Source organism: Rhinatrema bivittatum, chromosome 4, assembly GCF_901001135.1.
Source record: "Rhinatrema bivittatum chromosome 4, aRhiBiv1.1, whole genome shotgun sequence".
Classification (NCBI taxonomy): Eukaryota; Metazoa; Chordata; class Amphibia; order Gymnophiona; family Rhinatrematidae; genus Rhinatrema; species Rhinatrema bivittatum.
Genome location: NC_042618.1, coordinates 412203882 through 412215888, shown reverse-complemented (window position 1 = coordinate 412215888; position 12007 = coordinate 412203882). Strand labels below are relative to the sequence as shown.

The 12007-nt window shown below is 42.9% G+C and overlaps 1 protein-coding gene across 3 annotated transcripts in view; it reads right to left on the bottom strand.

Annotated features, from left to right (window-relative positions):
* Positions 1-2143: 2143 nt before the first annotated feature.
* Positions 2144-12007, bottom strand: part of USP19 (ubiquitin specific peptidase 19) — a 239525-nt gene continuing 229661 nt past the window's right edge. For 2 of the 3 annotated variants that reach the window (XM_029601231.1, XM_029601233.1), the window contains one exon: positions 2144-5690. In XM_029601231.1, the coding sequence (XP_029457091.1) occupies positions 5550-5690 (141 nt within the window). In that variant the 3' untranslated portion in view covers positions 2144-5549. Of the gene's footprint in view, positions 5691-6407; positions 6492-12007 lie in introns of all 3 variants that reach the window. The other variant, XM_029601228.1, reaches the window with a different exon arrangement.

The following is a 12007-nucleotide window of genomic DNA, read 5'->3' as shown; positions in this document are numbered from 1 at the left end:
AATCAATAAAATGAATAATAAACAAACAAGAGATTATTTTATTTTAACTACAGGCTTTTCCTTTAAGCATTCCATTGACAGAAAATGAAAAAGCACAAACCTTGGTATTTCTGTGTAGTTCATACAAAAGTTATCTCCATGTCTTCAAGCTCGAAGCTTCTTTCATTTCTGCATCTCATGGACCTGAATTTAGTGCATGGATAGCATTTGAGTGATCCACCATAGGGGCTCATTTGAGCATAGACAGAAATAGTAAGGATTAAGGAGCAGAAAATAACCAGCCCTGTGCCATCACAGTGCATTTAGTTTGTGAACTTTTTACAGAAAGTTTGCATAGAAACATAGATTATGATGGGAAATCTTAAGGTCCATGTAGTCTGCTCAGTTTCAATCCTGGTATAGTGCCGTAGGTAAGCAGTTGGTGGATATTTCAAGAACTAATTTTCCATCAATTTGAGCATTCAAGTTATACACAGCTTCATATCCATATTAAACATCTGTGTTCTCCCATTATTTGTTATCCCTGCATCTCCTGCAAACAACTCGTGGTTTTCCTGTCATAGTAATATGGCTTTCGTAGAGATCTGTCTGAGGGAAGGGGGTGTTTGAGCTTTTTCAGGTCAGGGCCAGAGGGACAGCACTGTTATTCTTACATAGCAGATGTACGTACATTTTCTATAATTTAGACTAGGAGGCGAAGTCCACCCTGCCGCCATTAACTTGGCAGTGGGCGGGCATTTGACCCCTTCCGGGAGGTTAGTGAGGGCAGGCTAGGAAGAGTGGCGAGGAGGTGCATGGGTTTTTTTTCCTGGCCCGAGGCTGTGATTTTTTGAATGGCCTGGAGTGCCTCGGATTGGCTAATTTGCCTGTAAGGGTTATGGGTAACAGGGGACGGGGGGCTGGCATGTTGGTGTCTTTCTTTTCCCACCTGGTGCAACAAGATAGCGCAGTTACCTCAGGCACCTGGCGGCTGTGGTTTTTGAATTTTCGCCCATCCTCCCTCTCCTTTTTTTTTATGGTTTGCTGATATGTATAGAAGTGGGGTTATGCATGTCGTAGTTATGGGGTAAACCCGAGCCTAAGTTCGTTAGTCTCCTAGGGGAGGCTGCTACACAAGGTGGCTTCATGCAGTGAGGTCACTGTGCCGGCTGAGTTCTTCCTGCTGGTAAGTGGCGGCGGGAGCCTGTTGGGGGAGGAGTGGTAGCAGTACCGCACTGGGACATGGTGGCATAAATGCCGTGGGGTTGGGGATCATATTGTTTGTTGAGGCTCGGGTTAGGATTTATTAACAAACAGCACCCTTGTTGAATTCCCAATTGGTGTCCTGTGTGTTTTGTGGTTTAGAGAGCGAGGGAGAATGCCCTATGTCCCACCTTGCCCGTGTTATTAGAGATCTTAAAACATACAGACCCGTTAGAAAATGTTATCTGTATTATTAGAGACTTTTTCTTTTTCTCCTTTTCCCTCAGTCATTTCCTCTAGCTCCTTTGGGCTTTCAGTTCAATTGTCGCTGGCCTCAATTAGGGTTGCCTCATCATGACTACCTGTTTTGGGTTTTTTTAAACTTCTGCTTTTCCTTCCCAATCTCTTTTAACCCAACCACTGCAGACAGAATTATTGGTTGGGGCTTTGGGCCAAAGGTTACCGATAACTTGAATGCTGAAAAGTATGTAGGTATTTCTATTGCACAATGGTTGGATCTCATCCCCCCCACCGGGGAACTGTGAAAACTGTTTCCACAGCATCCCAAATCCCTGTTATTGGGTACAAATTGCTGAGTGTCAGTTGCATGGACAAAGGCAGAAAAGTGACACATGCTCTGGTAGATGGTTATAATGCCCACATGGCTGTTGAAAACATGAAGTGCAAAACAAGAGAATAAGACAGCAAATACACTTTCAGTAGAATTTAATGATTCAAGACTGGGGACAACAAACGCTAGGAGTCCCCCTCCCCAGAGAATGAGAATTTGTGCTGGCTGATTGCAAATGCCTATTTTAGGGAGCATGGAGCCCAGGCTTATTCTACTGCAAGTGCTGGCTTGTCAGCAGCCCAGTTTCATTGGATAAAAAGCAACTCTTATAGCAGTGAGAATGCTGACAGGGTGGGCATGTGCAGGGTCATATGTAATAAAACATGTGCATGGGTTACAATAATTAAGATTTATTTCAATTTTAAATACGTTTCAACAGCAGCAACCACTTACCAAATGCAAAAGAAATCAAACATGACAAAATATTTCAAATAAACTTATCAATGCACATGAATCCATTTGCCAGTCAGAACTGAAAGAATCGTTAAGGTATTAACATAAGAAGGACACAAGTTTGATGTTTAAAATCATAAACACAGCCCCCCCCCCCTCCCAAACCCCCCTGTTGTTCCTGGACAGCCTTCAATTTCTAGAAATCTCAGAAAGCACCAATTATACGATACCCCCCCCCCCCCTCCTGATATCTAATTTGCCAAAAGTTCACAATTATTTTGCTTATGGTCAAATCAACTAAAGATGGACCCACTGATAGGTCTTTACACTCATGAGAGCTCTTGGAGCAAAGTGCTTCATTGGCACCCAAAGCCAGGTACAAATGCTCCCTTTGCATATGTTACAACTGCTGTGTGCAAGTGGAAAAGGATTATACTGGGGAATAGTGATGGGCTTTCTATGACCAATTTCTAATCGCGGTGTGGTATCACAAAATGCACTGGGGGGGGGGGGGGGGGGAGAACAAATTTGTCCACACCCTTGCCCTTCTCTGATGCTTTTACAACACTGTTTACTCCATAAAATCACTTATATTAAGGCAGAGGTTCTTGCGGGAAATGGTTTGCATTTCCAGAAACCGATGAAACACTGCAGTCAGAAACAGTGCCATTTCACTCCCCTTCTCCACTGAAATTCCAAGATAAAGTTACCCTTTTAGAGGAACTGGCTATCCTGCTCATTTCTTTTCCTGGAATGGCTAACCTCACCAGATCCATCTTGCTCATTTATTTTATTTGAAATTAAAGTTCAAATGCCCCATTTTCATCAAATGTCAAGTTACACTGTTCTCTACAGCAATCAGCTACTGCATTTAATGCCAAGATTAATCGCTTCCAAAACCAGCATCAATTTATTACAACTGTCATGCAGTGTTTTGATTAGTTGTAAATATGGACAATTATGCATGACTAATTCCTTACCTAACGAAAAAAAACCCCCAGCTACAATACATTAATTTACCTCATCAAGGCAAATCTTGGGTAGCTTTCCAATGGGGTATGGATCTGGGCCAATGCAACCCATTTGTGCAGGGCTTCCCACACCTGTCCTGGGCACACCCCAGACAGAAGTGGAGATCCTGAAAACCTGATAAATTTGCATAGACTGAGGCACCATGCTTATATCTCAGTGTGGATATCCTGGAAACCCAAGTGGCTATTGTGTCCCCATAACAGGTCTGGGAAGCACTGTATGAGTAGAAGACGATACTGAATAATGCAACCCACGCTTTATAAATATTAAGGAGAAACTGTCTTAAAGAAAAGTGTTTAGTAAATCAAGAATTAAGCATTATGAGGACAGAATAACAATTGGATTGTTGTAGGGCCTAGTTAGAATTCAATGGTATAAATCATGGCTCCATTTTCTCACCAACCAAGCCAGCAGCATTGACAGTAGAAGAAGCAGATGGATGTACAGGATACTGGTGACTATTGAATCTTGTACAACATGACCAGAACTATGCTGGAGCAAAGCAAAATCAGGTTTCTTTACCAAGTAAACTGAATTCTAGTTTCATGCCAAGAGTGAAATTTGGGTAATGGAATTTAACATTAAACCCTAGAATTGTTGAAAAGCAACTAGGATCATAAATTCTGAATTAAAAAAAAAAAATTGTAACAGCTGTCTAATAGTTGCTGATTTCACTTCATTTCCAAAACAAGGCTTTCATCATCAACTTCACCCTAATTCACGTGAGGATTTCCTTTCTCCCCTCTAAAAAGCAAATACTTTCATATTTTATGGAGAACTGCAACAGCAAATTCCTCTTTTTGGAGATGGCAAAATATGAAGTTATAAAGGAAATTATAAGATCTTAGAAGCAATGTATAAATAGTGACATCATCAGTAAACACTACTGCTTGCATATTAAATAGACTGGGGCATGTGGTCCATCAGATGGTAGACATTATGATCTACAAACTGATTTCTTATCCTCAATTGATATTTCAGAAATGGAGCTGCAGCTTTTTCAAGCTTTGCAAAAAAAAAAAAAAAAAATCAGATCCTTCACTCCAGGACTGAGTATAGTGGTGTACTTCATAGGGTATAGTCATGTTTTATGCTCTTTTCTTCTTGTGTAAAAGCAAAAACAATATAGCCAACTTGCCACTGCTGTAGAAACAAAGAATGGAGCCAGTCAAGACTGGGATGATAAACACCAGTATATTTCTGTCTCACTTGACTAGACATATTAGCAAAGGGCATATCATCACCTCAGTTTACACATTCCAAAAGGAGCATCTCTGTAATAAAATGGTGCAGGAATGCTTTAAAACCAAATGATTACTGGAGTGTCTCATACATCACAGTTAATGCTTCATTATTAACTAATTCACAAAGGGAAAATCTTAAAACATGCATCCCAAATTAGTGCTTTAACTTTAATCCTGTTCACCTTTTAGTTTTCTGGTCAGTCTTTATGGCATGAAAAGGCAGTTTCTAGTTTCCAAAGGGACAGAGCCAAATTCACCTCTTGGCTCTCTACCAAACACACAGCTCTCCCCCCTCCCCAAACAGTAAGATAATATTTATCAGCCAGAACATGAGCAGGAGGTCCAAATGATCCATTTCAGAGTGAGTGTTTTCCATTTTGACAGATAGAAGCTATTGCCCCATTATAACCCTAAAATTTCTGCAACACAGATGGAACTGGGGAGGGGCATACAGGGGACCAGCATAAATGTTCTAGAAAAATCACATTTTCAGCACTGCTCTTCTCCCACCGCTCACCGTGCCAACCACAAAACTGGGTCCTGCTGCTCTGTAGCAGTAGCCCATCAGCACCGATTGCAGAGGACAGATACTGGTGAACATGAGAAAGCCTATCATGTCTTCCCTACCTCCTCTTTCCTCAGGATGGATTCTGTTTTAAAAGGAACACAAATAGTTACACTTGTTACAGGACACTTTAAGTATGTTGGGGGGGGGGTCCTATGCATTCTCCTTCTAAAGGGGGGGGGGGGTGTCAGACTCCCCACTGAAAATAAAGCCAGGATCAGCAGAGCGAAAACAGACTGTCCACAATAGGGGGCACTGCGAACAAGGTGCTTGTGTGCTCAGAAAGGTGAACTGGGTCTTTTCCTCCCACTGCAGAAGTCTTCTAAGCTGGGAAGGCCCAGAACTCCTGGAGTTATAATGTGATGCAGAAGGAGAAAGAAAACTGGAAACAGACAACAAATCAAAACCATTCACATTTCTATGTACAATTGCCCCACAGGAGTCACTCCTAATGCAAGCACATATGCGCTCCTTAAGACGTGTGTTCAAAGCACCATTCTCTTCAATCCACTTCCTCCATGTTGCTGTAGGGTGGAGCAGGGCAATCTGTGGGATGGGGGAATAGATCAGAGACGGCCTCTGCTGTAAGCTGTGGTGCGCCTTCTGGGTCTAAGTCTGGACCGAATGGCATTTGGCCAACTCCCTATAAACAGATAAAAGCATCAGATATGAAACAGCCTGAGCAACAAAAAGGTATAAATATTTATAAAATACAGGATTTCTTTAATAAAAATAATTCCATTTAAAAAAAAGTTTTATTAATTGAGAAAAAAAGCCATCAACCGCCATTAAAATGCAAAGCTGATGGTTCTTCCTCCTACATTTATTTTTACATCACTCCTCACTCCACTGTAAATCAGGTGAATCCAAGAGAATGCAAACTCCATGGCTCTGTATGGACTGATACAGGAGAGATCAGTACCTGAGATCACAGGCAAACGTTTGTCACTAATCACAAGTGTTTGACACAAGGTTGTAGTACAAATCAGTAGCAGCAGTGGGTGAATACAATAGCCACCTACTTCAGAAAGAAATAATCCAAATTTTGTTAAATTTCAAACACCCACAAACAATTTTACATCGTTTCACTTAAACATACCCTGTTGGGCAAATAAATTACCTATGGTTTTGCAAACCTCATAAGTAATTTTAACCCAAGGGCTTTGCTGCAATAATGAAGGCAAAAGAACATACATATTTTTGCTTTCATTATTGCTCCTGAAAAAATCAACCATAGGGAATTTAACCTTCTTTCTCTGCAAATTTATTTAACAGAAAATGTGTGTAGATTATACAAAAGTATGCATATTGCTCCATCCCCTGCTCTCAGAATGCATCTTAATAAGAAAGGCAGCAATACCTGGGTTGTAGAACAACATGAGTAATTTTGCCTGGATTGAAGGCGGGCAATAATCAAAGCCCCCGTTTCTGCAGGTACTGCCTTCTGTGGATTTAAATAATGCAGCAGCTTAGTTTGGGGGAGGCCTGATCATATAATCATAGAATTCTACTTTAACAGATAATAACATGAAAAAAACCCAAACTACCCTCCCACAAAAAACCTTATAAAGTGAAAGCAAATTTGCTTATCATAATGGAGAAATTACTTACCTGATAATTTCATTTTCCTTAGTGCAGACAGATGAACTCAGGACCAGTGGGTTTATGCTCCCCTGCCAGCAAATGGAGACGGAGCAAGCTGACGTCATAGTATATAGAACTTTGCAGTGACCCCAGCCTGTCAGTATTCTCTTCAACAGCAACTGTGGACAGACTAGCGAAAAACTTGATTAAAAACAGATAACCAGAACTGTACTCAACCAACCATAAACACTGACCTCACATAAGATTCTAGGTACCCCAAGCTAGGGACTGGATGAACACTTACCAGTAATCACTTGGGACCCAGAGCCCTACAGGAGGACTACTGACACACTCATGCTGCAGCCGAAAGTGGGAAGCTGAGTCCATCTGTCCACACTAAGGAAAACAAAATTATCAGGTAAGTAATTTCTCCATTTCCTAGAGTGTAGATAGATGGACTCAGGACCAGTGGGATGTACCAAAGCTACTCACCAACAGGGTGGGAGGCTGCCCGCGATCCAGTCAACCCCGCATGTGCAAAGGCAGCTTCCTCCCAGACCTGCACATCCAGACGATAAAACCTGGAAAAAGTGTATAAGGAGGACCACACATTGCAGCTCGGCAGATATCGACAGTAGACAACAGACTAACCTCTGCCCATAACACTGCCTGAGCCCTAGTGGAATGGGCCCTAACCTGAGTTGGCAACAGCTTTCCGGCACCCACATATGTGGCCATGACCACCTCCTTAATCCAACTAGATATAGTAGCCTGCGAAGCCGGAGTGCCCTGCTTACTCCCAGCCATGGAGAACAAACAGGTGATCTGTTTTTCGAAAAGAAACAGAGACCTCCAGATACCGCATGACAATCTTGTCAACCAAGGAGCGCAAATGGCAAAACTCCTCCTCATCCCTGACCTTACCCAGGGATGGCAAGGAGATGGATTGATTCAAATGAAAGTCTGTGGGCAAGAAGGATGGAACAGTATGCAGCTGTAATACCCCTGGAATCACCCGAAAGAACAGCTCCTGGCAAGACAAGGCCTGCAACTCAGAAATCCAATGTGCAGAACACAGCCACCAGCAACACAGTTTTCAAAGTCTATAACTGTAATGAAAGCCAAGCACTGGTTGGAACATAGGGCCCAACAAAAAGTCCAGCACCGATTAAGACCACAACGAAACTGGTAATCTCAAGAGAGGCCTAAGGTGCTTCACTCCCTTCAAAAAACGGGCCACATCAGGATGAGATGACAAGAAAACACTATTCACCAGGCCTCAAACAGGCAAGAACTGCAACCTGCACCTTCAAGGAATTAAGGGCCAAGCCTTTATTCAATCCATCCTGCAAAAAATCCAGAATGAGAGGGATCTTAACGGAACGAAGAAGAACACCTGCTCCTCCCACAGTCCTCAAAAACTCTCCAAACCCGCACATAAGCCAAGGAAGTGGAAAACTTGTGAGCGTGGAGTAAAGTGGCAATTACTGCAGAGGAATAACCATGTTTTAGCAGGCAAGCCCTCTCAAGGCCCAAACTGTAAGACAGAATAGAGTTGGATCCTCATGAAGAACCAGTCCCTGCTGAAACAGATCCATGTGCGGCGTTTACGCCCCTCCAGGGCTTCTTGAATCAGATCCCTCCTCCATTATAGAAATCATCGCAAAATACTTGAACCTAGATGCCCCTGCTCTGATCCTAGGAGATTTCAACCTCCATGTCGACAATACCATTCTTACATCTAGCTGTGAGGCCCTTCTCACTACTCTTTCATCTAAGGGCTTTAAACAGATCATTAACAAGCCCACCCACAAAGCAGGTCATACCCTTGACCTTATGTTCATAAACTCTGGCATTATACACTCATCCCCCACTATATGCACTCAGGTCCCCTGGTCGGACCATTCAATAATTTCAACCTCTTTCAAACTAACAGAAACCCGTAACACCCATCCCACTAAATCCTCATTTCTCTACAGGAAATCCTGCTCCTCTGAAGACCTCAGCAGCCACCTGGCCAAAGAACTCCCACACATCGACCTGGCAGACCCAAACACTGCCCTACTTTCCTGGAATAACATCACAGAGTCAGTAGCAAATAAATTATGTCCAATTTCTTCAAAAAAACAATCCCAACGCCCCAAAAAGACAACCTTGGTTCACCAAAGACCTCCGAAAACTCAAACAATCCCTCAGAAAGAAAGAAAGTGAATGGCGTAAAACACCTTGTCCATGCACAACATCCATATACAAATCTGCTCTCCACCAATACAGGAACTCTACCTTAAGAGCAAAAAGGGATTTTTACGCCCACAAGATCCACAACATTATCTTCGACCCCAAAGCCTTATTCTCATATGTAGCTGAACTAACACAAACCAATGCCCCTACGATCCCCATCGATCAGGCACAATCCAAAGCAGACGATTTGGCGCTTTTCTTCCAGAACAAAATATCCAACCTATTAACTCTGCTGCCCCCTGGCTCATCTCCTAGTACCAGCCACTGTCTTCAAACAAACAAAAAAATAGCTCTCGAAACGTTCGAACCCACTACTGCTTCAGAGATCCACTCTCTCCTAAAGAAATTGAAACCTTCCTCCCGTCCATCCGACCTAATCCCCACAAAACTTCTCCTACTAATACCGGAAACCATATCAAATACCCTTGCCGATATTATAAACTGTTCTTTAGCACAGGGAATCTACCCAGATGCCCTAAAACTAGCATCTATCAAACCCCTTCTAAAGAAACCAAATTTGGATCCAAACGACAACAACAACGTCCGCCCTATTTCCAATCTTCCTTTTATAGCCAAGTTATTAGAAAAATTAGTCAACTCTCAACTCTCCGACTACCTGGAAGATCATAAAATACTGTACCCAACACAATACGCATTCCGTAAGGCATTAAGTACTGAATCCCTCCTCATTTCGCTGACAGACCATATCATTATGGGTATGGACAAAGGACAATCCTTTTTACTAATTCTCCTAGACCTGTCTGCGGCGTTCGACACTGTCAACCACTCCATCCTCCTTAACCGACTGTCGGACATCGGAATAAAAGGAAGGGCTCTCTCCTGGTTCCAAACCTTCCTTAGTAACAGAGGGTACAAAGTCAAAATAAATAATAAAGAATCCCATCGCTACAATTCTTCACTAGGAGTTCCACAAGGATCCTCTCTTTCCCCTACCCTTTTCAACATTTACTTACTTCCACTATGCCAACTACTAACTAAGCTTTAACTAAAACACTTTCTTTATGCAGACGATGTGCAAATATTGATCCCCATCAAAGAATCAATTACAAAAACACTCGAACTCTGGGAATCCTGTCGAAAAGAAATCAACCTGCTCCTCTCCAGTCTAAACCTGATTTTGAATTCGGCAAAAACCGAACTCCTCTTCATTTCCCCGGAAAACAGCAACCCCACACAAAATACACCATCAAACATCTTTGTCTCCCAAGCTAGAGACCTAGGAGTCCTAATCGACAACCACTTAAGTTTAAAAACATTCATCAACCGTACCACCAAGGACGGCTTCTATGAACTACAGGTTCTAAAAAGAATAAAACCACTTCTTCATTTTCAAGACTTCAGAACTGTCCTTCAAGCCATAATTTTCTCCAAGATAGACTACTGCAACTCTATCCTGCTAGGTCTTCCTTCTTCTTCTATAAAACCACTCCAGATGCTGCAAAATGCCATGGCCAGGATTTTAACAAATGCCAGAAGAAGAGATCACATCTCCCCCATTCTCAAAAAATTACACTGGCTCCCAATTCACTTCAGAATCCTCCACAAGTCCATCACCATCATCCATAAAACCATCTACTCTCAAACCCCTCTCAGCCTCCAAATCCCGCTCAGACTACACTCCTCATCAAGATCAATCAGAGAAGCATACAAAGGATCCCTACACGTTCCTCAAACAAAAATTACACACCATCAAACACTCAGAGATCGGGCTTTTTCTACTGCAGGACCATCCTTATGGAATGCCATTCCCCCTGACCTCAGACAGGAACCTTGCTTATTAACATTCAGAAAAAGGCTAAAGACTTGGTTTTTTAGGCAAGCTTTTCCTGACCACAACTGACTAACTTTCTCACCAGACAGACTATATCAATTTGTAAATTTCCTGTCAACACCATGTAATTAATTCCTCTCTTTGTTACTGCCTAAATTATTGCTTCTTCTCTTCTTCTTCTCCTAGTTCCTATTCCCCTTGTTTTATTGTAACTTATTTTTCTGCCTCTATACACCTGTTTATCGTTCAAAGTTATCACTCCCCTTGTTTTATGTAAACCAGTATGATGTGATTTTATCATGAATGCTGGTATAAAAAACCCTTAAATAAATAAATAAATAAAAAAGAAGGGGGGCTTCCACTAGGAGTTGTCACAAATCTGCATATCACAGACGCCTGGGACAGTCTGGCACCACCAGGAGTACTAGCCCCCCACCCCCCCGATCTTGCGAATTTTCCTGCCCAGCAAGGGCCACAGAGGAAAGGCATAAAGCAATCTGTCTTCCGGCCAGACCTGTACAAGAACGTTTATACCCAGGGACCATGGATCTCTCCTGGGACTGTAGAAGCAAGGAACCTTCACATTTTGAGAAGTCACCAGCAGGTCTAGGAATGTAAGGCCCCAGCAATCTACAATCAACCGAAACGCTTCGGCTGACAACACCCACTCTCCTGGGTCCTGACTCTCCCTGCTGAGAAAGTCCACTCTTATGTTGTCTTTTCCTGCAATGTGAGAAGCAGAGATCATCTGCAGATGACTTTCCACCCATTCCATCAGCTTGTCTTATTTCCGGTGACACTGGCTGGCTCTTGGTTCCTCCATGGTGATTGATATAGGCCACAGTCATCGCGTTGTCCGACATCGCATGAACTGCTTGATTCCACAGCCCGTGGTTGAACTGCAAGCATGCCAGTAATACCGCCTGGGCCTCCAGGCGATTGATGTTCCAGTGGGACTCTTCATCATTCCAGTGCCCCTGGGCTGTTTACTCCAGACAAGTGAGCCCCCCCCAACCGTGAAGACTCGTATCTGTCATGAGTACCAACCAGGCCGGAGAGGACAAGGGAACTCGTTTTCTCAGATGATCCTCCTGCAACCACCACTGGAGGCGGGAGCAGATCTCCAGTGGCAAGTAGAGCTGAACCCATAAATCCTGAAACTGCAGGTTCCAGCGAGATAGAGTGCGCTGAAGAGGATGTATATGCGCCCTTGCCTACGGCACTACTTCCAGGGAAGCTGCCATCAAGCCAAGTACCTGTAGGTAAGACCACACCATTGAGCATATGTTGTTCATCAACTGATGCAATTGAGACATCAATTTTTGGATCCAAACTTCTGGTAG